The sequence below is a fragment of the Halichoerus grypus genome, chromosome 2 (genome assembly GCF_964656455.1).
Source record: "Halichoerus grypus chromosome 2, mHalGry1.hap1.1, whole genome shotgun sequence".
NCBI lineage: Eukaryota > Metazoa > Chordata > Mammalia > Carnivora > Phocidae > Halichoerus > Halichoerus grypus.
Genome location: NC_135713.1, coordinates 178,482,157 through 178,508,158, shown reverse-complemented (window position 1 = coordinate 178,508,158; position 26,002 = coordinate 178,482,157). Strand labels below are relative to the sequence as shown.

Genomic DNA, 26,002 nt, shown 5'->3' with positions numbered 1-26,002 from the left:
ATCAATCTCCAAGCCTCACGATGCCTTACACTGGTCCCACGTTCACCACACCCAGCCCCCAATCTTCACAATCCAGATGGTTAAATATTTTTGCTGACTACTCAAAATGTGTCCCGGGAACCCTCAACATCAGCATCGCTGGACCGTGTGTCAGAAATGCAGACCCTTAGGCCTCTTCCCCAAGAAAGGGAAATAGAATCTGCCTTTTAACAAGATCCCCAGGGGCAAGGTTCTTTGAAATAAGAGACACTCTGATGGTTTGATTTGGATTGAAGCTTACTTGGGATGACCAACTTAAAACAAAAGGATCTCAGTCCCAACATTGGCTTTGGGGCATCAAGCATGTTTCTCTACCGGTCTATGCCTTGGTTTTCCCCATCTGGAAAATGGGGATGATAAACTCAGCCTGGTGTCTAGCAAGGGCAGAGATGGAAGCTGGGATGCAGTAAGCCATTATTAATAGGTCTAAATAAATGCTTTTTATCGGGCTTGTTACAACAGGCCCGGCACTCTGCGAGAGCTGGGACTCCTGGCACAGTGCGTGGACCACAGTAAGCCAGCACGTGTTTAATAAACTGGCAAGCACTCAGGTGACATCTATCAATTTTTGACCTGGATTGTCCCATTCTTTTGGTATGTAACACTCAAAACTGCCAGTATTCTCCCTTCCATCATTCAAAACGTGCCAGCTCCCACCCGGCCAGACAGTGAGGGAGGTGGGGGAAGTTGAAGGTCACAGATAAGCTTACGGTAAATCACTCATACTAGAACTTCCTATGGCTACACACGGGCGCGGCTCAACCTCGCATCCTCTCTACCGCCCCGACCTTACTGTTACTCCGCCCACCGTTCCCTAAGCCACGCCCACGGCCCAGCCCCTTCCTCTGGCCCCACCCTTACCCAAGGTCCGTCCCCCCAGGCCCGTCGGCCTCCGCGACCCTCCTCACACCTCCGCCCCGCCCCGGGGCTCGCGCCGGAGGCCCCGCCCCCGCCCGCGGCCGCACCGCCCGGCTCGGCGTGCGTACGGCTCGCGGGGCCCTTCGGCGGCGTCGGCGCCTGGGCGGGCTGCGGAGGCGGGCTCGTGCGGGCGGCGGCGCGAGGGCCGCCCCAGCCCTGGGTCCCGGGGCCGCGCCCCCGCCCACGCGAGGTAGGGCCCGAGGGGCGGGCGGGGGCCGGTCGCGAGGCCTCGGGAGAGGGGTGAGCGGGTGGGGGCCTGCGGGAGGCCGCGCTCGGCCCGAGCGGCTGCGCCCGGGAGCGGAGTGCGGGCCCCGAGCTAACGGTCACGGACGCTGCCGGCGCCGCGCGGCCCACGTGCGCCACGGCGCCCAGAGCTCCGGGCGCCCAGCACCGCGGCCGCCTCCCCGCCGAGGGCAGCCTGTCCATTTCTCCGGTGCCCGACGCGGGGAGGCTGCCGGGTCGGGCCGCCGGGAAGACGCGGCGCGTGCGCCTCCTTGGAGACAGCGGGGCCCCCTGGGCGGACGGCGCCCTCGGGGTCCCCTGAAAGGCGGGGGGCGGGCGGGGACCGCGAGCCCTGGGTGGACGCCGCCTGTTTGTCTCTCAGTTAGAAATCGGCCTTGGACAAGATGGAAGGGGAGAAGCGGCCGGCGCCCTACGAGGGCCTGTTTGCCGACGGGCACCTGGTCCTCTGGACGCTGTGCTCGGTGCTGCTGCCCGTGTTCATCACCTTCTGGTGCAGCCTCCAGCGGTCGCGCCGCCAGCTGCACCGCAGGGACATCTTCCGCAAGAGCAAGCACGGTTGGCGCGACACGGACCTGTTCAGCCAGCCCACCTACTGCTGCGTGTGCGCGCAGCACATTCTGCTGGGCGCCTTCTGCGACTGCTGCGGGCTGCGCGTGGACGAGGGCTGCCTCAAGAAGGCCGACAAGCGCTTCCCGTGCAAGGAGATCATGCTCAAGAGTGACGGCAGGGCCCTGGACGCCATGCCCCACCACTGGATCCGGGGCAACGTGCCCCTGTGCAGCTCCTGTGTGGTCTGCAAGCAGCAGTGCGGCAGCCAGCCCAAGCTCTGCGATTACAGGTAAGGACTTCGTGCCCCAGAATGCGGCGTCGGAGTCAGGATTTCATGCAGTGGGCGGAGAGGCCTACCTTGATCTCGGCAAATGGCCTAAACTGCCCACTTCGAGGAAGCAAGCTCATAAACGTCCCTGGAATTGGACAGGCAGGGCAGCTTTGCGGTAGTCATTTGCCCAGATGATACATCCCCAGCCCCCACTCCTCAGCCAGCTTGCCCTTTCGGATAATGAAACTTGGCACTTAACTTGGATCCAGAGGTCTCTGAGTGCTGCAGACTTCATAGCCACGGTGTGTTGTATTTTAGCTTTTGTTCCTATTGATTATCTCCATTTTAAGTAGGGAGAATCCAAGTATGGACAAATTAGCTTTTCCCTAGACTCACCAAACTGATCCTTCTCCTTGGGGTATTATGAATGGGGAAATGAGTGAAAACAAGTGTCATTCCATGGCAGCATCGGAAGCATCTTTTTCAAATCTAGATACCGGTGCTGTCCTGAAAGATAGCACTTAGAGGGACACTACTTTTGCCGAATGGCCTTCCAGGACATGTAGCATCTCAGACAAGAGTCTTTGGTTAAGCCAAGAATATTTTAGCGGCTTCTGAATACACACTCGGGACAACACGTTAATGTTCTTAAATACTGTCTGAAAATAGGGAAGACACTCTTTGCCTTTGTTAGAGGTTGGTAAGAAGGAAGGCTGCTTCCACAGATCATCTGCTCTCATTTTACAGTTGAAAGAATTTTACTCGGTGGTAAAATAGACCTCTGGATTTCTAGTAAAATAGACCTGGGATTTCTAACCCCCAGATTAGGATTAGGCACTCCTAGCCTTGGCTCAGCGTTAGGTCTGGACATTTTCATTGTCATGAGTTTAATTTCTGACAAGTGGAAAGGGCCCTAAAAGTGTTTAGGAGCTAGATTCGAAAGCTGACACTGGATGTCAAGTTACTTTTTAATTTTTGTCTTTATTTTTTATTTTACTTGAAAATCCCCTTTTTTTTTTTTAACTTAGCATGAGCACTGTTAGGTCAACACCTATTTTTAAATCTTATTTTTAACAATTTTACACGTCAGCTTTAGACTTAAGAAAAATTTTCAAAAACGTATTTTAAACAACTACTGAGTTTTATAACCATTGGTTTTTATTTGGTATCTTTCAAATTTAGATATTGTTCTTTTGGCATCTGTGAGAGCTAGGTTACCAGCATCTTTAAGTAAATTTCATAATTCTCTCTATAGGTAAGCTTTAGTTTTCAAAACCTACGATTAGTTGGAAAGATGACATGACTTGCATCTTATTCCCTTCCCTTCTTTGTGTCTGTGCAGAATTAGATAAAAATGGCTTCCATAAATATCTCAACTGTGCTTCCCATGCTCCTTAACGAATAATCCTAGTAAACCCCTTCAGATGCTCCCATCACTTACCCTGATGGTCTTTCAGTGTAAACTTCCAGTGCTTACCATGATACCCAGGGTCTTACGTGCTCTCTGGACCCCACTTGCTCTTCCAGGGTTACCTTCTACCACCTGCGTTAAACTTGATGCACCAGCAATGCCGAGCTGGCTGTGCCTTCCTTCAAATATCAGGCTTTTTTGTTCTGCCCTTCTCTTTCTCAAGGCTTTCCTCCCCTGGCTAGTTTCTAGGCATCCTTAGAGACTCATCTCATGCCCTTTCCTCCAGGAACCCTTACCTGATCTTCTACTCACCCCCAGGTACCAATCTTTCCTTCTCGATGATGACATAACATCCTATATTTTAGTGGTTCTCAAAGTAGGTTCCCCGGACCAGCAGCATTAACATCATTTGGAAACTTGTTAGAAATGCACCTTCTGGTGTTGCCAGATTTAGCAAACAAAATAAAACATTTGCAATATTTGGGGTAGACTTATACCAAAAAAAATGTTTATCTGAAATTGAAATTTAACCAAGCATCTTCTATTTTCCTGGCAACCCTACTTTCACCCCAGACCCACTGAATCAGAAATTTGGCCTGGAGACCAGCAATCTTTGCTCTAGCAGGCCCTGCAGGTAATTCTAAAGTTGTAGGACCACTGCTATATTTATGTACCTTTTACAACATCAGCCTCTGTCCTTAATGAGGTATCCTTCCCTTTGTGCACAGCGAACGTGATGATTTTTTCCTCACGAGCTTGTTCTTACCAGTTACTGAGCAGTCTTTTCCCAGCATGCTAGAACCCCTCAACCATGGTAGAAATTATCTCTGTATAATTTAGGAAGTGTTTACTATTCCCAGGAGAAAAGAGCACAGTGTCCTGAATGTTCCACGATGTTCTGATTTATTTTAGCCAATAATGTTATGCAGGATTACGGTCTGCTATGACCTTCAGTAGGAATTAGATATTTCCGAAAAATAAACAAAATAAATATCTATTGAGAACCTTTGAACACAAGCCAGACTGTCCCTCTCTGGATTTTATCCAGCCCTGGCAAGGGCTCCTTCCATGTCTGTACCACAATCTAAGTACGAGACTTAAGGGAACTATAAAGACTCAGGTAATAACTGATTTTAAAGCCTGCAGCCCACTTCAGCTCTGCAGAATAAGTGACACAGGCCCTTTAATTTATACTCATTCGGTCATTATTTAATTTTCACATAGCGAGCATCTATTTTGTGTCAGGCACTGTGCCAGATTCTACTTTCCCTATAAATTTTTTCTCTTCTGTGTGTATTCCCTCATCTACCCCCAATCACTAGAATGTGTTTCTGCACCTAGTATCTTACGCCCCTTTCCTGGTCTTTTCTTCTTCCCACCTCTCTTCTGACTAAAATAGGGAATTTTGTTAAGAGTATTTGTTACATTCTTTAAATAAACCTTTCTTCCTCATAGTATTCCATCTCTTGTTAAGAAAACTTAAGGTGCCTTTTTATTGATAAGACTTTTTCTTCGTTACATCCTATCCCTCCCCACCACACACACACACACACACACTGATTAATGAAACAAAGCTTCTGACTTTGAGTAGGTAATTACATTGGCCACTTTAGTCTCGGCTTTGATCTTTTTTTTTTTTTTTAAAGATTTTATTTATTTATTTGACAGAGAGAGACACAGCGAGAGAGGGGACACAAGCAGAGGGAGTGGGAGAGGGAGAAGCAGGCTTCCCGCGGAGCAGGGAGCCCTATGTGGGGCTCGATCCCAGGACCCTGGGATCACGACCTGAGCCAAAGGCAGACCCTTAATGACTGAGCCACCCAGGCGCCCCTCAGCTTTGATCTTAAAGTTTATATTTCTGTGTTCTCTTGGTATGTATTTATTCATTTCATTCATTATCTGAAACAGTGAAAGATACCAGATCATCTTCTAGAGCAGAGGTGGGCAAACTTTCTATAAAGAGCCAACACTAAGTATTTTAGGCTTTGCGGACACTTAACCCACTGTCCATCATAGTACAAAACCAGCCCTAGACAGTACATAAGTGAAAGGGCATAGCTGTGCTTCAGTAAAACTTTATTCACAAAATCAGGTGGCAGACACATTCATAGTTGGCCAACCCCTGTTGTCATGGGAATATCATACACGAACATCTCAACGTGACGTGTGGTTCTGCCGCCTCTTCCAGCAACCTAAAGAAGAGAGCCATCATCAACAGGTAGCTTTACGGAAAATAATAAGCACCGTTGCCAGTAGTTTCTTTTTTCCCCTTGTAAAGCTTCTTTTTTTCTTTTTTAATTTTTTTTTAAGATTTTATTTATTTATTTGAGAGAGACAGAGAGAGTGACAGAGATAGTGAGAGAGAGCACAAACAGGGAGGAGAGGGAGAAGCAGACTCCCCGCTGAGCAGGGAGCTGACACGGGGCTCAATCCCAGAACCCTGGGATCATGACCTGAGCCGAAGGCAGAAGCTTAACCAGCTGAGCCACCCAGGCGTCCCTGTAAAGCTTCTTTTTAAAAAAAATAAAGCAGTCATACTCCTGCACAAGAATGGCACATAGGGTGACGTTCTATGTCTTGATAAAGGTTTTAGTTACATGAAAATGTTCATTTGTCAAAACTCAGCAAATGTACTAATTTGTACATTTCATCACATGTAAATTTCACATCAAAAGAAAAAACCTATAAATAAATGATGAACTCTAGGTAATGATATGCCTGCTTGGTGAGGCATTTAGGAGGTATCCTGATCTACAGTTTACTTGAAATGCACCAAAAATTAGGTGGATTAATGGATGGATAGAAATGTAACAAAGTAATTATAGTAACATATTAATGCTGAAATGTAGGTGGTGGGCTTATCTATGTTTACTGTAGGAAAAAAATTCTAATGCGAAACATTTTAAAAAGACTATCCGTGTATTTTGGAAATACTTGTTGAAGTAGTGAAAGGTAAAATCTCATAATGTCTATAATACTTTCAAAGGATTCAGGAATGTATGAGTTCACGAAAGAGATGAAGCAACTGTGGGAAAAAAATATTAAGAATCAGAGTGAAGGGTTGGCTTACGGTCATTTTGCTATACTTTGGACTTCTGTGTATGTTAAAATTTTCAAAGTAAAAAAATAAGCAATTAGTCAATGACATGATTGCTGAAACTAAAATATCAAGACATTATTAGTAATGTCTTATTTTCCCATCAGGTTTGAAATCTAGATCAATTTAAACACTAATTCCAAAATACATAAAGAGACCAGTCCCAGTTTTGAATGTGGTATTTGTAAGGAAAAGTAGAATGTTGCATAGCTAGCAAGCCTTTGGCTCTACCTTTACAGAGCAAAGGCTGATAATAGCCATCGTTTTAGGTACAAGAATCTTTTGTGAAATTGATGAGAATGTAGTAAATGATAAAGGTGTCCCAAATCAGTAGGGATAGAAAAGATTATTTTATGAATTGTGCTAGGACAGGCACTCCTTGGGGGGAAAAGCAAGATCTTCATATCACACTATATACCAAAATAAACACCAGATGGATTAAAGCAGGGACGCTTAGTTCACAGACGGCTAAGATTCCAAGAAATCCGGATACTTTCATGAGATTCTCAGTGGAACCTGTAGCCCCAGAAGAAGCACTGAATTAAAGACAGAGATATGAAAACTGAATTGAGGGCGTGGGGGGCCGGGGAGATAAGCGAGTGTCTAGTTTGGAAATGGTAAAGGACTTCAGAGCATAAAAGCATTTAAATAAATCACAAAGGGAAATAGAGATCTATCAAAAAATAAACTGATGTACATGAAACAAGTTTGCAGTAAACGTGACAGAAAAGAGGTTGATATCCTACGTTAATAAAAAGTGCATGAAATTATTAAAAGCTAGTACAAGATGGGGCGCCTGGGTGGCTCAGTCGTTAAGCGTCTGCCTTCCGCTCGGGTCATGATCCCGGGGTCCTGGGATCGAGCCCCGCATCGGGCTCCCTGCTCCGTGGGAAGCCTGCTTCTCCCTCTCCCACACCCCCTGCTTGTGTTCCCTCTCTTGCTGTCTCTCTCTCTCTCTCTGTCAAAATAAATAAATAAAATCTTTAAAAAAATAAAAAATTTAATGGCATAGAACAACATTCATGAGAACATGGAAAGAAAAGTACTGTCCGGATATATATATACACACATCATATCTATCCTGAAAAACAAGCATATATGCACAGTAAAACTGAGAAGTACATCAAAAAGTTAAGAGGAACTGTCTCTGGATGATTTTTATTTTCTGTCTTTCTGATACACTGATATTATTTAAAATATAATTTTAAAAGTTTATAAAGGGAGTTCATGAATATATTCTAGTTTTTAGAAACTCAAGCAGTACAGCAATACGGAAGAATATAGAGTAAAAGGGGAACATTCTTCTCATCCCTCAGTCCCACTTTTCTTCCCAGAGGACAGCAATGTGAAATAATTCAGGGGGACCCTTTCAGGTTATTCTCAGTAACAGTACCCTATTTGAAAGTGACTAGCACACACAGTAGGTGGGGTTGGTGGACTTGGGCTGCAGTAAGCAATCTATTGTGGTTTCTCAGGCTTAGTTTGAAAGTGAGTACTAACAAAACATATGCAAGTTGTTTTACAGTTTTCTTTCTAACAGATCCTGCAGATAACACTTTTTTCAGCAGTAAATAGGACTCCTGAGTAAATAGCAGTAATCACTTGGCAAATCTGAACATCCATCGGAAAAAAACAACCTTAAAATAGAAGTCCCAAAGGGTTGACCTTGGGCAAAAGACTTTTATCCTCTTTTTTTTTTTTAATTCATTTAATTATAACCATTATTTTCTGTGGGCCTGCTTTTGTACGGTCAGCTCTGCCTTGTCTGTAAGTGGATTAAATTCTTAGCAGATTAATAATGGAAACCTAGGACCTTTTCCAGCGCTATTCTCTGCTTGTTCCTCACACCCATTCTGAGAGGCAAATCTGAATGTAAATGTCTTTTGTCTGTATTTCAAATGCAAACGTATAGACTAGTTTTGTATTAACTGCCAACAAGAAATTGACTCTTGTGCTATATTTACTAGAGGGTTCACAGATGGTCATAAGTTAAGAGGTTTTCAAACTGGACAAACTAGACTGAGGAACACTCCAAAGCCCAGGCCAGGGGGCATTTAATTAAGATTCAGAACCACTGTTCTAGACCCACTTTTGTTTATGTGGATTATGTCTACTGACATTTACCATGTTACACATTAAAACTGAGAAACTATTTAAATATTCATTTTTTAAGTAATGTAACAAAATATTTTAATGAAAATTCAGTGAGAAGAGCGACACTGTTTTACTTTTTTGGTACGCTTTTTTGGTTTAGAGGCCACCTAGATTCTCCTGTCTGCTTCTGCATTGGGTCTGTATACTCTTGAGAGAAGGAAGATAGAATAACAGCTTGGTATCATTAAAGGGATTTTTTTTTTTTTTAGTAGGCTCCACGTCCAGCGCAGAGCCCAGTGTGGGACTTGAACTCATGACCCCGAGGTCAAGACCTGAGCTAAGATCAAGAGTCGGACACCTTGGGACGCTTGGGTGGCTCAGTCAGTTAAGCATCTGCTTTTGGCTCAGGTCATGATCTCAGGGTCCTGGGATCAAGCTCCCCATTGGGATCCCTGCTCAGCAGAGAGTCGGGAATCTGCTTCTCCCTCTGCCTCTATCGCTCCCCTGCTTGTGCACGCACTCTCGCTCTCTCTCTCTCTCTGACAAATAAATAAATAAAATCTTAAAAAAAGAAAAGGGACATTTAACTGACTCAGCCACCGAGGCGCCCCTTATTATTAAAGTGATTTTGACCTCAGAGTCGTCCTGAAAGGATTTTGGGGGGCCCCAGACCACACTTTAAAAACCACTATTAGATTACACTGCCAAGTATGTTCAAACTTGATTGCCCATTTTCACTATGTAGAGAGTTATAAATCTTTTATTTGCTCGATTTTATGTCTAATAGTGATGAGATTACTATTAATTTTTTTGACAGAACGATCGATTTACACATCATTAAAATTATGGTTTAAAATTAATTATTGTCTTTGTTTCTTCCTTCCCTCAGGTGCATTTGGTGTCAGAAAACCGTACATGATGAGTGCATGAAAAATAGCTTGAAGAATGAAAAATGTGATTTTGGAGAATTCAGAAACCTCATCATCCCCCCAAGTTATTTGACTTCTATTAATCAGATGCGTAAAGACAAAAAAACGGATTATGCAGTGGTAATCAGAGTTCATTTTTCCTTATGTAATTGATTTTCATAAAGCCGCTGAAGTCCCGAGTGTGCAACAGGTACAAAGTGCGGAGGGAAGAATCCTTAGAGCGGGCCGGAGAGCCCTGCCCCATGTTCAGGGAGGTGCCTCAGAGTTTGGCTCTAGAGTCCTTTCATGTCTAAAGGGAAATTGGAAATGTTCTCTTACTGGTTTCTCAGTCACTGCCTGCATCTGAGTCACTTGGGGAGCTTTTTGAGAATGCAGATTCCTGAGTGCGCCTCCCTCACCAGGTTTGATTTAGTGGGCCTAGGGCAGGTCCCAGGAATCTGTATTCCTTTAAGGTCCTCAGATGATTCAGATAAACAGCCAGCTTTGAAATTCATTATTACTATCCATGAAAGGAAAGCATGGATTTTCCTCACACATTGTTCTAACAGAATTTTTCTACTTAGAACTTTATGTAGGCTGCCTAGAGATAAGTTTACCGTACACATTAAGTGCTCCTTACAAATAATTTGAACATTAAAGCTGTCAGTGACACTTTGCAGTATGTATGTGTATGGAAACTGATAGAAATATATCTCTCAGTCTGTATGTAGTTCTTAAGGGATAACTATAAAAATTTGCATTTATTTCCTACTTGAATATGCCAAAATAATGGAACTATTTTTTCTAAAGATTTTATTTATTTATTTGAGAGAGCGAACACACGAGCAAGTGGAGGGGCAGAGGCAAAGGGAGAGGAAGAAGGAGACTCCCCGCTGAACAGGGACCCTGGGATCATGACCTGAGCTGAAGGCAGGCGCTTAAGCGACTGAACCACCCAGGTGCCCCAATTAAACTATTTTATTTCGAAATTAAATTATGTCTTTTCCAGTTAGGATTTTATATCTTAAATGTCATCTTTATCGGTATTCCTGCCAAAGGAAAAGGCATTTTAAAATTTAAAAACATTGGGGCATCTGGGTGACTCAGTCAGTTGAGTGTCTGAGTCTTGATTTTGGCTTAGGTCATGATCTCAGGGTCCTGAGATCGAGCCCAGGCTCCTCACTCAGCATGGAGTCTGCTTGTCCCTCTCCCTGTGCCCTGCCCCAGCTCATGCATGCTCATTCTCTCTCTAAAATAAATAAATAAAAATCTTAAAAAAATTTTTAATATTATGATACATATTTTTTAAACATACAATCCCCTAATGTATCTAAATTCAATCTGAGATCCTGAGGGATGAGAATCGCTATGTAAGACTGTGGAACATCTCCATTCATGTTTACATCCACAAGGAGAAGGGGAGAAGAAAGAAATGGAAAGGTTAGAGGAACATGAATTTCATTTGACTTTGGCCTTTGTGCAAATCTGGATTCTTGAATCTTAATTCTGAGTACCCGGTTTTTAATTTTTTTTTTTAATTTAAAAAAAAAAAAACTTGCAAACTAAAATACATTAGAATACATCCAGAGAAGGACAGTCAAGGTAAAAGCAGAGAAAATCTGTGTCCATTCTGTGAACAGTTGAAAGAACCTAAAATGGATCACCTAGGAGACAAGACTGATAAAAGATCTAATGCTTCAGGTGTTTGAGCACAAGTTCAGTGGAAGAACAAATAAAATTATTTCTTGTAGCTTTAGGAAGCAAAATTAGAACGATGAAAGTTATTGAAAGACAGATTTTTAACTCTGTTTAAGTCAAAACTTGCTAACAATTTGAGTTAGTAGTGGAATGGGCTACCTTGTTAGTTCCTTCCTCCATGAGTATCCAGGCATCACCAGGTGACTTATCTAGAATAATGGAGAAGAGAATTAGTACAATAAGTGCGAGTTAAATTATTCATCTATGAGTTCACTTTCCATTCCTAGAATTCTTTGATTTATATATTGTATTCATTGTACTGAGATAGTTCTTCTCCCAGCAAATTTACAGCACTATTGTTACCGAGAAATGAACATTTTATTGCTCGCCATCTTTGAGATATTAAACCCTTTCCACTGGCATTAATTTTTTTTAGCTAGGCTCTAAGCTGGGAAAGCAGTGGACCCCGTTAATAATCCTGGCCAACTCTCGGAGTGGGACGAACATGGGAGAAGGGCTGCTGGGAGAATTTCGGATTCTCCTAAACCCAGTCCAGGTAACTAAAGAGAAAATTTCTTTCTGTGTTAATCTTGTCATGTTTAGCTTTTCATTTTCCATCGTTGTAATGGTGGTTAATGCTTTAAAACAGTCATCACTCAATTACAGAAAGAATTTTAAAAGTATCAAGCCATTCAAATACATGGAGAAAGAGGTGCTTTCATGGTGGGGATGTAAAATGGTGTAGCCACTTTAGAAAACAGTGCAGCAGTTTCTTGAAAAGTTAAACATAAATTCACCATACCACCTACCAATCCCATTTCTAGCAACCGACCCGAGGGAAATGGAAGCATGTGTCCCGCAAACGTTCATAGCAGCGATATCCATAATAGCCAAAAAGTGGAGACAGCCCAGCTGTCCATCAGCCGGCAAATTGATAAAACCAAATTTGTTCCCACACAAGGGAATGTAACTCCATGAGAAGCAGGGACGAAGTACTGATGCATACATGTTACCAAGGGTGAGCCTCAAAAACATGCTGAGTGAAGGAGGCCAGGTGCAAGGGCCCAGAGAGAGTGGCTCCACTTACAGGGCTTGTCCGGAAAAGGCAGGTGCACAGAGATAGGAGACGAGCGGCCGCCCAAGGCCAGGGCTATAGATGGGGAGTGACTGCACCCAGACCCTGAGGGGTCTTCTCGGAGCAATGATAATGTTCTAACCTGGATGGTGGTGGTGGTTGCACAACTCGGTAAACATACTAAAAATCATTTAATTGTTCACTTTAAATGAGCATTTTGTTACATGCGCATTATACCTCAATTTAAAAAATAAGAATTAAAGGACCACACCATTGAGTTTACATGGTAGTAGCTTGTACTTTGAAAAACGTTAATAACCCATGCAACGATCAGAAATGCAGTAACTTTTTTCCTTCCAATTTGTATTCTTCCCCTTCAACATTGTACAACTTAAGGAAACTATAAAAATGATAAAAAGAAAAGAAAATCACCTGCAGTTTCCCCACATGAATACATCTGTTGTTTTCATTTGTCCATGTTCTTTCCATGAATTGTCTGTGCATCTCCATATTAACATTATAGTAACAATAATCTAGATTTAAAATTTGTATTGTTTTAATTACTTAATATTTGTCCATGGTGTGATATAGTCTTCATAATTAGACATGTAATGATGAAGATAATTAATTGAATGGATGTATCATGTTCATCCAGTCTCCTGCTGTTGGAGGTTGAGTTTGTCTCTAAGATTATACAACTGTAAATAATGCCACACTGAATACTTTTATAAACAGGCATTTTTGGTTTTTGAAATATTTTCTTAGATCATTTACAAAATTATAGATATCAAGGATCCTTGCATCTTTCTGTCATTTTATGCATATAGCAAAACTTTTCCAGAAACATGCTCTGACTTGCACTAGTAATGGATGTGAAGAATCCAGGATAAAGTATGAAGTACTGGTTAAAGATAAACTTAGCACATTCTGGTTTCTTGTGAATAGGAAGGAGGCAGTGTTGTATCATGGACACACCATAGGATTGAATTTGTATGTCAGCACGTAATTATTGGGGAATCACGGGCAAGTTATTCAACTTTCCTGCGCCTCAGCTTCCTGGTCAACAGAATGAGGCTCACTCATCGTTAAGTAGGGTCAGTGTCGGGATGTGCCGCAAGGAACATCAAGAATCTGGCATATTGTTAAACACATCGTAGCCAGGACTGTTCTTCAGCCATATCCGTACTCATCTGGAGGGACAGCATCCTCACAAATGGAGGATGGTGTTGGATAAAAATAATTTTTCCTTTTCTTTCATTTCTAGGTTTTTGATGTAACTAAAACTCCCCCCATCAAAGCCCTGCAGCTTTGTACTCTTCTTCCCTATCGCTCAGCCCGAGTGCTTGTCTGTGGAGGGGACGGCACTGTGGGCTGGGTCCTGGATGCGGTGGATGAAATGAAGATTAAGGTATCTGTCTGCAAGACCTATGTGCCTTTCACAGCAGTAGCTCAGCCGCTCCGAGACCGCGAGGCGCTCTTCGGGTTCTGTTTTGTATGATGCAGAGGAATGTTAGAAGACATTGGCAATTTTGAATTTCATGACTAAGCAGTTCTATAACCTTCAGCAGAACAACAGACAGTTGTTACGTTGTGTCTTTCTTGCTTTGGTCTGTGAGTTTTACCAAATACTATGAGCCTACAAGTGGTCTGAAGAGAAAAATCTAACCTGTACCTCCCGTTTTCTAGGGACAAGAAAAGTACATTCCCCAGGTCGCGGTCTTGCCTCTGGGAACAGGCAACGATCTGTCCAACACCTTGGGCTGGGGCACGGGGTACGCCGGGGAGGTCCCAGTCGCGCAGGTCTTGAGAAACGTGATGGAGGCGGATGCGATTAAACTGGACAGGTGAGCGGTACTTCCCCCAAAAGGTGGACTTCTGGAGCTTCGGGAATATCGTTTGGTTTAAGAATGAAGACTTACGTAGCTCCAGTGTAATTGAAACATAAGACTGTGTTAGCCGCACTCATCCACAGGTGCTGGGCATTTCTTTTGTTGCTGCCTATTGTGTTGTCGTAGAAGGACTGGAGTCTCGTGAGCCTGAGGCCTTACCTCGTAATTTGTGTCGTTGCTTTGATGTGCTCATTTCTTCAAATGCTGTTTTCATAGAAGAACCTCATTTCCAGGCATCCAGAGTTGACTGGTAATAATTATAGTTAACTGGCGATTAATTTGGTAATAACTACCTTTTTTTTTTTAATTTCTGTTTTTTAGGTGGAGGGTTCAAGTAACAAATAAAGGGTACTACAACTTAAGAAAGCCCAAGGTATGTGTCTAGGGCCTCCGCTGCAACGGTTTCCACAGCCGTGAGGCAGCGGCCCCTGTCCGGAGGTGGCACGGTGCTGGGGGACAGAGCCGTGGTGCTCACTGCCGCCGGGGGCCGCTCACGGAGCAGAGGAGAAACCCACACGCTCAGCCCCCACGTCGGACTCAAAAGAGGGCCGTGGGGGAAAAAACAGCAAGGGCACTCAGTGCCTCCCCGGCAGATCAGGCAGGAGAGATTTCAGGGGAAGGGACGTGTGAGGTGGTCCTTACAAGGTAAACACAATTTAGACCAATAGGAAAAGGAACAAAAGACTCTCCAGGCAGAGGAAGTAGATCCTGGAGGATGCAAATCCTGGGTAGCAACTACTGCGGAGATAGCAGCTCTGTATTTTCTAGCAGATACTCTGGGGATGGAGCGAAAATAGCCTGGAAACTTGCACGAGGGCAGAACAAGGGGCCTCTCAGCAGGAAATCGGAAGACATTCTAGAGACGGAATTAAGGGAGACCTGGCAGCTGATCGGTATTAGGGGAGGAGAGAAGATACTCATTATACCGCATTTCTGGTTGTTACGGCTGGATGTATGGAAATGACATCAACCAAGATAAGAAAGAGTTTCAAGTTTGAGTAAGAGGAAAAGGAGTTAGATTTGGGGCCCCTCAGCCTCGAGGCTGTGGCACATGGACAGGAGTTGGAGATGCAGGCTCAGTGCTCAGGAGCAAGACAGAGCTGGAGATGGAGACGGGTCCGTGCGGGGTGGGAAATAGATGAAGTGGGGACCCTGCAAGTTGCCATGACAGTAAAAAGCACATGTGATGGGAACACAGGCGGGGAGGGCCTGTATGCGAAGTAGAGCCGGGCTGGACGGCAAGATCTGATGTGCGTAGCAGATTAACCAGAACAGCAAAGGGAAATCCATATGGATTGTTACCGGCCTTTGAACTGAAGCTTTAGTTCTAGAAACTTCACTGGATAATATCAGCTCTAAGTGAAAAGTAAATGCAGAAAGTAAAATTTTCACAAAGAACATAAAGACGAAGATTTACATATTTAACGTATGTCACAGGCTTAGACTAAGCATAATCTGTCACTTCCTCTTACCCCTTCCCACAGGAATTCACAATGAACAACTATTTTTCCGTTGGACCTGATGCTCTCATGGCTCTCCATTTTCATGCTCACCGTGAGAAGGCGCCATCTCTGTTTTCTAGCAGAATTCTTAATAAGGTGTGTTGGATAAAATAACATTGCCTGCTTATCACCGAAGGTACAGTAAAAATCAATAGTTTAATTCTATCTAGCATCCTTTCAAGTAGATTCAGCTAGAACTTACTTATGGAAACATTTACCTGCTCTGTTTTTGTGTAAGACTGTCAAATTAGATCCTTAAATGTATTTTATTGAAGTATTTTATAATTCTGACACACTTTTTATAATTCAGAGAACGTTTTACAGCACATTTTGTTTAGGTAGCAACTAGATGGAAAGATACATGATCGCTTATCTTATTTAAATGGCAACTAAAACTGGAAAGAAATTTTAGGCAGGAGAAAGTTTTGGTGAAATCATAGTAGAAAAAGAGATTCCTTTAGCTTCAAAAAACTGCAAAATGCAGATGAAGTAAGAGAAGGAGCAATTTGTTAACCACAGCTTTTAACTATGATCATCACTCTGATTTCTAGTACAAGTGATTTCCTTTGGTGGAAGTTTGATTTTGGAATTTTTTTTTTCAAAGATTTTATTTATTCATTTGAGAGAGAGAGCACAAGCAGGAGGAGAATCAGAGGGAGAGGGAGAAGCAGGCTTCCCACTGAGCTGGGAGCCGAACGTGCGGCTCGATTGCAGGACCTGGAGATCAGACGCTTAACCATCTGAACCACCCAGACGCCCCTGGAATTTTTTTTTTTTTTAATGACTTTTGGTGATTGAGCAACAGGATGTGAAAATTAAATGCAAAAAGTTTTCCTTCTGGTTTTGTTTCACAGATATTTCAAATTAACAGAGTCTCCTCTTATTCATATAGTTACTAAGGCAGTAAGTGTTGCTGTTTGTATGATTAGTAATTCACATCTCAGTGCTTTTATCAACCTTTCTATATTCAAAAGTGATTATAAAATGTTCACTAGATTGATCTGTATTCCTTTCAGTAAGTAATCTGAAGTATTAGGAAAAGGTAGAATTTTCTAATTTTAATATAGTATTTCTTTATAAAATGCAGCTTTTTGGATAAACTGGGAGAAAACACCATTTAGGCACGAACTACACCTATCTCACATTCCCTGTGAAAAATGGGCTAATTCAGCTCAAAAGTAACGGTGCCCATTCTTCCCATGAGAATCGGGCCCACTCTAAGGAAACATGGCTCAACGGTCGTGTCAGGAAATGTCAGGAAACTTTGCTACAGTGTCTTTGTCTTGCTTACAGGGTTTATTAGGTTGCTTTAATATCCCCTTTTCTATCCATTTCTCATAGGCTGTTTACTTATTCTATGGAACCAAAGACTGTCTAGTGCAAGAATGTAAAGATTTGAATAAAAAAGTTGAGGTAAGCTTTTGAAGTTTTAGGTGATTATAAACTTTCTTAACAAAAATGCTGAATTTTCTGTTAACATATTTTGCTAACATACACGGAGTATTTATTGTGTGCCAGGCACTTTATTAAGTGCTTTATACACATTATTCCCCTAAATGGTCACCACAACCGTATAAGGCAGGTACCATTATATTCCCATTATGCAGAGGAGAAAACTGTGGAATTAAGTAATTTGCCCAAATTCACACAGTCCCCAAATACACATAGAACCAGGATTCGAACCCAGGTTTATCCACCTCCAGTCAGTTGAACTGATGCTGAAGAGCTTCCACTTGTACTTGATGGCACAGGCAAAGCAGTCTCACGCAGCTCCTGACTCGTCAGGGACTCTAGGGGAAGTGGAAACGCACGGTGTAATTTATACTGTGGCTGAGGTGTCTGTCTTATATACTAAAGCAGAGTAAAGATGTATGAGCAGTAAAAGTAGGATATTAACGAGGGCTTATTGCTACAGTATCTGATACGGCAAAGTCTTGTATATATTCCTTGCTCGCTTCCAGAAAGAATCTAATGGGTGACCACACCGACAAAGACATTAATACAGAGAAACCTAGAACTAGTAAAGTAAGTCAAAGGGGAAGAGTCAGGCAGATAGCTTGGGAAAAAAGAGAGCAAGGAGCAGGGGACGGGAGGAGCCTGATGATACGTAGGCCAGGGCGGGAGGAGGCCATCAGGCTGACACTGAGCTCACAGACTGCAGCTGAGGCACGGGACGAACGGCAAGGTTTGCCGTAAAAACAGTTCCCTTCCGCTTTATCATATTTCCTTTGTCCTGGACTCTGATAGCATCGGTAGAGTGAAGCAGACATGGTAACGCTTTATTTTTGTGTGTGTCTGTTATTTTATTTATACAAATAGTATTTGTGAAGCCACCTACCAAAGGCCAGGCACTGTCCTAGGGACTGGGGGTACCGTGGTACATCCCCGGCTCTCCTGAGTGTACGGTGTAGAGAGAAGGAAGACGTCTAAGCCACATGGCAGTGTGAGGGGTGACATGAGAAGGAAGGTATTCGGTCTGATGAGAATAAGTAAGAGCGACTGTCTAGGGAAAGTGACTGAAACCAGTCTCTCTGGAAGAAGTGCAAAAGGAGGTGAAAATTGTTCAAGGCTGGGCAACCCTCTTGGGTCCCCTCTTTGAGAGCTTTTTACTCTGTCATTCAGTAAACTTTACTATCGCTCAGTAAACCTTGCTTTGCTGCCCCATCCCCAAAGAAGAAAATTGTTCTCAGCTAAGAAGAGCACGTGCAGACATCCAGAAGTAAGAGAGAACATGGTGTATTTGCGTGAGTTCAAGCTGGAGGACGGCTTGCGGGAGGGAAAGTGGCGAGAGCTGAGGCCAAATCTCAGAGGGACCGTATTGGCCTTTTAAAGAACTTGGATTTCATCCCAAGCATGAGTCAAGCCCTGAAGGGCTGTCATCAGGGGATGGCATGCTTGCATTTTGTAAGCGCCCGTCGCACCGCTCTGAGAGAGATGAGGGCAGACAGAGCCCGTAGGAACACGTTAGGGGAGAGCTGAGGGTATTCTGGACTGGGAGTGTTGGAAACGGTAGGTTCTTAGAAGTGGAGGGTAAAGGTGAAGAAGGCAAAGATGACCCCCAGCTTTCTGGCGTAGGCACCTGGGGCCGGGGGTGCTCTTCCCTGGGAAGTCGGTGGTAGGGGCCGCAGAGAAGATGCTCCACGTTAGCTCAGTGCCGCGTGTAGGAGCTTCAGGGGCCGCGGTCGGTTGGAGGTGTTTGACGGGCAGTGGGTCACACGGGTCTGGCCCGGGTCCTCTCCCGGACCAGCAGGCTGGAGCTGTCAGCACTGAGGTGGCAGTTACGGCGGTTACTGACATGGCACTGGCTGAGCTTTTCCTCCGGAGTCTGCAGCCTGAGGAGAGTGGGGAGCCCAGGAGGAGCTAGTGTGAGGCAGGGCTGGGCTCTCGGTAGTGATGAGGACGAGTTCCCAGGGGAGGAGAGTCCGGCTCCCAGAAGCCAAGGAAGGGAGTAGTTCTGGAAGAGTGTCGGGTGCTTCCGGGACAGCACGTTAGAGAAGGCTGGAAAAGGATACTGAGACCTAACAAAAACTGTGCCATTTTACCTTGGTAAGAAAGAATGCTGTAATTAACCTAATAAGCACTGAAGAGGAAGGCAGAGTCGTTGGGGGGGTGCTCGGTAGGCCGTAGTCTCTTACCTGCGCGGATGGAAATGGCCGTGAATCCTGAGCGGCTGTGCCCCATGGTAACGAACCGCTCGGATTTCTTTAAAGCTAGAGCTGGACGGCGAGCGAGTCGAACTGCCCAACCTGGAAGGCATCATAGTTCTGAACATCGGCTACTGGGGCGGCGGCTGCAGACTGTGGGAAGGGATGGGAGACGAGACGTACCCTCTCGCCAGGTGGGTGCACGGGTGGCCGCTGTGGGGTGCCGTGTTTCCTTTAAAGCAGCTCGTCCCGTGCTCTCTGTAGGCTCTTCGTATTTTCTCTAAAGGTTTTTCTGGTTTGCCTACCTCATTAATAGGAATATTTAACCAGTTGGTTGTCCACCTCCGTGAAAACGTAATTGTCCTCACAGGGCTGATTCTCCGCCATTGCCTCACGTAGTCCCCGTGTTTCCTCTGCCCACCCGCAGGCATGACGACGGTGTGCTGGAGGTCGTCGGCGTGTACGGCTCTTTCCACTGTGCTCAGATCCAAGTGAAACTGGCAAACCCCTTTCGAATAGGACAGGCGCACACCGTGCGGGTAGGTGGGATGTTGCTCTGTGCTTCATACGCGCGGAGACTACTTGTCCGAGTCCGTTTCTAAGCCACTGCGCCCTAGAAAAAGACCTGCCCGCTACAGCTTCCCTAGCACAGTGCTTTACAGTCTCACTGCTGCTCAGCGTCCGCCAAGGCTTGGGCGTGATGGGGAGGGGACAGGACGTGTGGGAGAACCAGAGCTTTCCGTGGGAAAGGATCCCTTAAACAGTTGATGAGTAAAGGTGTATTCAGATTAGTTCTCTGAGAACGAAGTGCAAAGACTTGTCCCTAAGAGGGGTTAAGGGACTGTGGATGATAGTACTAAGGAAGACCTTTCTGAACTTCAGGGGACTGACTTTCCTCTCATTATTTGTTCCCTAATACCAGCTGATTTTGAAGTGCTCCATGATGCCAATGCAGGTGGATGGGGAGCCGTGGGCCCAGGGGCCCTGCACTGTCACCATAACTCACAAGACACACGCACTGATGTTGTATTTCTCTGGAGAACAGACGGATGAGGACATCTCCAGTACTTCAGATCAAGAGGACATAAAGGAAACCGAGTTGACGGATGAGGAAATGCAAGTTTAGAGGAGAATCCTCACACACACGTAGATACATGGTCATCTAAAAGTTAGAAATTCCCTATCAACTGTTTAGTCTTAATTTCACCAGTAGTGTAATGGGATACGTTTATGTAAATAGCATTCCAGAAACAGCCAAATTTCCAGTTATTTACAGACGCCTGTTCCTTTTTCAGCAAAACACCCCAGTCGTATTGAACTAACTTTAAAAAGTCACAGAACGTTAATTACTCAAAGGTGAGGTATTTCTCGGGGCTTTTTGTTTGAGAGTAGGACTCGCTCTGAGCCATGCGCCCTCATTCCTTATTCTCAAATACACATGTGATGGACACATTATACGTCCAGCAAGATGTAGGTGGAAAATCGTTGCCATCTTAATTCTTAACGTGGTGACACCATAACATTTTAAAAATGAACCTGCTTTTTTGAAAGGAGATGATTCGTGTCAAACCAGCATGGGTAATGCGGGCCCTCCTCCTGCAGCTTGTCTCCGAAGACTTCCTGCAGCCCAGCACTGAGTGGATCCATAAGGATCTATTTCTAGGAAACCTACAAGGAGAAGTGTTAAAGAAAGACAATACTTAAATTTTCTGTTATAATTTTTATCTTGAGAGCATTTTCAGACCCCCAAATGTTGCTTGCTTAACCCTGTTAATGACCACATTGAGCTGGAATTCAGCATCTCATTTATGACCCCGTGTAGCCAGAAGACAACCACCTAGGTAAATTGGTAAAGATTAACATTCAGAGCACTTTGGAGTGAAAATTAGGGTTTCTGAACTGGACAGTTTACCAGTTTCTTCTGAGTAAAAGACAGTATCCACAATTCAAAAAAGTACTACAGAAAATTTATTAGTCATAGTAATTGTTCAAAAAAAGTTCAATAATGATTGGTAACTTCTAAAAGTTCAGTGGTCTTGTAGTATTTTGAAGTATAGTAGTCTTTTATATCCAGAGTACTTAACAGAAATCCTCTTGGGAAATCGGACAGAATCCTGTGTTAAAATGTTTATATCATATTTATTTTATAATGAGAGATTATTTTTTTTATTTATTTTCTTCATTGTGGTATACTTGTGTTTAGTGTTTACAATATATGGCTCTATTTAATAAGTTAAATTTATCACACAAATTCAGGGGTGCCTGGGTGGCTCAGTCGTTAAGTGTCTGCCTTCAGCTCAGGTCATGATCCCAGGGTCCTGGGATTAAGCCCCGCATCGGGCTCCCTGCTCAGCAGGAAGCTTGCTTCTCCCTCTCCCGCTCCCCCTGCTTGTGTTTCCCTCTCTCATTGTGTCTCTCTCTGTCAAATAAATGAATAAAATGTTTTAAAAAAAAATTTATCACATAAATTCAGCTAGTCACAATCAGAAATATAGCCTATTGACTAATTAACACCCATAATTTAATTCTCCTGACATACATGTTATCCAGATATTCTCATTCTTCAGAAATATTACTTAATCTTTTTTTAAAAGAGGGGAACGAAAGCCCTGGCAAACAACTTTTGCGTAACTGGAAGTTTCATTTCATTCTTTTATCTGACCCTCATTTGCCAAAAACTTATTGAAGGGCTAGTCTCATGGTTTCCCATTAGAGGGCGCTCTTCTGGTGTGAACCAGCCTGCGCCCTCAGGCCAATGAGGCAGACCCATTGGGCCTCCAGCCTGGTGTTTTCCTAACAAATGGCCCATTCTGTGGGCTTGGTGGTCTTTCATGACATTAATCTCTGAAAGACTAGAATGTATCCCCCAAAACACCATTAGCTTCCTTTAAGGATCTGTTATGGATCTGTCATTCATGAATTGCCATAAACTCAGGCTGAGGCCATGTCTTGAAGGAAAAACTTAGTTGTGATACAGTAGTCAGTGCATTATATATATATAAAATACTTTTTTTCTGCTTAAATTGACCTCTTCCAGATCTCAACAGGAGATGCTAAATTCTAGTATTGAAAGATTTTGTGAGCAAATCTCTTTTCATCTTTTTCATACAGCTTTGTCAAGGTTGATGGGAGAGTTTTATAGATTTTTCTTTTATGGACTGATCATGTTTTGAGTATAATGAATTTTATTCCTTAACTCATGGTCAGCATTGTTACAGAAGTCACATTTTATAAATATACTGTTAAATTCACTTTGCTTTAGACTGTAATTTATCTATAATATAATTCCATAGTGCTAATTGTAGAATCAAAGTAGATAGTTTGGGATATCAGAATTAAAATAATCAAAATAACTATTTTTTTGGTTAAAACCATACTCTAACCATAATGTTACATTGGATTTAGAACAGATCTATATATAACACCCTTGTGTATTTAAACAAATTGTTTTTTCAATTTTCATAATCCAGTGAGGTTTTTTCACCTACTGACTGTTCATGAAGGTTTTTATCTTGCCTTATTCAGTCATTCAGACTTCATTTTCATTTGGGAAAGTTATTTCTGAATACCATAACATAAAATACCATTTTAGCAAAGTCCATTTACTTTTTAGGCACATGTACCCAGCGTTTCAAATAAATGGGTAGACATAGGTCTTGTTTTAAATGAGGTCAGTTTACAAGGCTCCTGTTTGCAAGTTACACATTAGAGTAGCAGATGTCGACATCACCAGGGATTCTGTGCTTCACAAAAATAATTTGCCATAATATTTTCCTGTTCCATTTTAAATCGTCCTGACTTAAACACAATAACAAATTCTACATTCTCAGGAAGGAATATATGAAGTAAAGCATATCTCCGTGTCTGTCTTTAGATTTCTCTCATCCTTTGCTGTCCTGGTGCATTCCCAACTCCTTCAGCTTAGCGGCTTAAACACGAAGTACCTGGCAGCTCATATGGATCCCATAAGTAGATGGTGATAATTTCAGTGCTTTGTTATGTTCAGTAGAAATCAAACTGACTTGTGTTTTAAAATACAGGTTGTCTGATAGATTACATGATCTTAAATGAGTTTTAGGTTTTCTGCAACAATTAGCTGTGAACCTTAATGTAGCTAATGTTTATAAAAATTTTATATAGTCAGAATTATTTATTTTTATTTTTGTAGGGTGTGTCAAAACATGTAGTATTTGCTTTTTGAAATGTTTGCCTACTTAGAGTTGTAAAATATTCTGTGACTCAGAAATTGTAAAGTCCTTTGACATACTACCAGCATGTCAAAAGAAAAATAGTTTGCATTTGTAATATAAAGCAAAATTGTATTTACTGTATATTATGGAATTTTAAATTTGCACTAACTAGAATACTTTAAAGGTTTATTAATTTACAGATTCATGTGGATCCGAATACATAATCTTTACTTGTTCGGCCAAAAAGGTCAATAGAATAGGTGATAGTTTTGCGTGGTTTTTCCTTGAAATGATAATATTGAAGCAAGAACCAGCACTTTATATTTGGAGGTTTTTTTAATTCTACCTAATTTGGGACAATGGACTATAAGTAGATTTATTTTAAAAAATATCTAGGAATTTAAAAAGAGAAAAGAGTGTTGTTACTCTGTCCCAGTCTGAATGAAGGTATGTTCTCAGCGACAAGATGGAAGCAGTGGTTTTGGTTTTGCTTTTAAAATATGCCCCTGCCTTTCTCAAATTTTCCCTTTAAGGCCTGTCTCCTGTTTCTCAAAGTGTGATCTGCACGTTGCCTGCAGCCTCAGAAACCCCTGGGCGCTGACAGCCTCTGATGCCGAAGCCCAGCCCCTGACTTGAGGAATCAGTGTCTCCGGAGATGGGACAGAGACATCTCCGGTTTTATTCACAGGCATCTCGGGTGCTCGTGATGCACACTGACATTTTTCAAGCGACTGGTCTGTACCTCGTGTTCACCCAGGGCTTTTGCTGGATGGATACCTTGTAGAAAAATTGAATTGGGTGTTCTTAAAGTTGTTTTTCCTTCACTCCACTGAGTTCTTCCCCCAGATCATTCTTCTAGAGGAATTCTATGAACAGTTTGTTCCTATCCTCTCCAAATTCATGTATCCGTCTAGACTCAATTACATAAAAATTGGTAGCCTCAGATCCTTCCGTGGAAACAGGTTTTGGACTGTGATCCATGGAGTCTCAGAGAACAAGCAGTGCTGGGGGCCAGTGGAGTGGACCCCCAGGGGCTCCTGCTTTCTCGCTTCACTCGGTGCAGCCCCCTGCTGGACGCAGCTTCAGATAAGATTTCGGTAGATAAAATTCTTCCTCTTTTTGAAAAAAAAGGATTCCACTATTTTTTTAAGGGTTTGGAAGCCACTATTCTAATGACTTCTGTCAGCTGGTTCATTTTCTGCTGATTTGTACATATTCAGAAACCTCATGTTTTTTGGTGAAAAATACTTCGGTGGTCTCGGTTGCTGCTTGGAATGTGACTATTGGGCTATTTCTCAAGTTTTAAAGGCATTTTGTTGAATAGTAAAGCACTGGCTTAACCTCCGTTCCTCCTGTTTCTAATTTTAGTGTAGAAATGGTCTGAGTATTTAGTTAATTTCAGTTCTGTAAATACACACACGCCTTTACCCCCACCACCCTGCCTGTAGTCATGCATGAGGCTTGCAGGGATCCAAAAGGGACATGCCAAGGATCTGGAGGAAGAATCCAAAAATGTCCCTCTCTCATACAGAAGTTCACAAAACTTAAATGATTGAACCTAGTCACCTGCAGAAACGTCAGAAGCCGTAGATACGAGCGTATTGCCGATGCTAGACACTTCCTCTCTGCAGCTCGCTTCCTGGGCTGCCTCACCACGAAAGCGAAGTGTCCACGCAGGACGCCCTGCGCAGGATCAACCGTAGGAAATTTCCACTGTGTGGTGCTTTTTGGTGACTGATGTGGGAAGTTGGAAAGGAGATGGGAAGTTAGGTTGCTGCCCTTGTTCCCCTTACACTGTCCAGGCGACAGGGCATCTGTCACGTGCACAGACTGCCACGTGTGAGAACATTCCTGCCGGAATGGGCACTGTGATTTGTAATTCTGTTTTCTGCACGTTCAGAGCAGCCTGGATCCTTGGCCTCGATCACTCGCAGGTGAGCTGGCTGAACTGGCTCTCTGAGCCCACGGTGTCAACACTGGGGATGGCTCCAGCCACGCACACCAGCTGGCCTTTGCACTTTCTCCCCACCCCTGGCCACAGTGCCACATACCTACTGCTTAAGTACCCTGCGTTACTCACTTTGTTGTGTTTGCTCTGCACCGTGATCGATGCCTACAGAGAGAAATGTGAATCAAAGCATTTGATATGTTGGAAACGTTTGCTTGTTTTTTAATAAAATTTAAAGTGCGGCACTCCAAAATGTATGATCCTGTGTTGTTTTTTGACACAGCAGTGAGATAAAATAACAGCTTTGAGTTAGTTTCACAGATGATGGTCCTTGGTCTACGGCAGGACAAACTGTGTGGCAAGCTCTGGGTCAGGTGCTTGTGGACAGAAAGCAGAATAGAGGATTCCTACCACATGGTTTTGGTAGCCTGGGGCAGAGTATACAAACTTGAATGCACATTCATTCTTGTCTTTACCCAAAAGTCCATTTTTACAAATTTTTTGAAATAAAAATTCGGGGCTCCTG

The 26,002-nt window shown here is 43.3% G+C and overlaps 1 protein-coding gene and 1 long non-coding RNA gene across 2 annotated transcripts; one reads left to right on the top strand and one right to left on the bottom strand.

Annotated features, from left to right (window-relative positions):
• The first annotated feature begins 990 nt into the window (after positions 1-990).
• DGKE (diacylglycerol kinase epsilon) lies at positions 991-25,729 on the top strand. Its single transcript, XM_036106150.2, has 13 exons — positions 991-1,147; positions 1,562-2,038; positions 9,512-9,671; positions 11,665-11,784; positions 13,568-13,711; positions 13,990-14,147; positions 14,514-14,565; positions 15,677-15,790; positions 17,036-17,107; positions 19,405-19,532; positions 19,766-19,877; positions 20,261-20,454; positions 24,062-25,729. Exons 2-13 carry the CDS (start codon positions 1,584-1,586, stop codon positions 24,162-24,164), a joined length of 1,812 nt encoding a protein of 603 aa, XP_035962043.1. The 5' UTR covers positions 991-1,147; positions 1,562-1,583; the 3' UTR covers positions 24,165-25,729.
• On the bottom strand, positions 5,491-11,670 carry LOC118544367 (uncharacterized). Its single transcript, XR_004921546.2, has 2 exons — positions 11,388-11,670; positions 5,491-5,623 (listed from the first exon to the last, which is right to left on the bottom strand). It is a non-coding gene; the product is annotated as an uncharacterized LOC118544367 (long non-coding RNA).
• Positions 25,730-26,002: the final 273 nt, after the last annotated feature.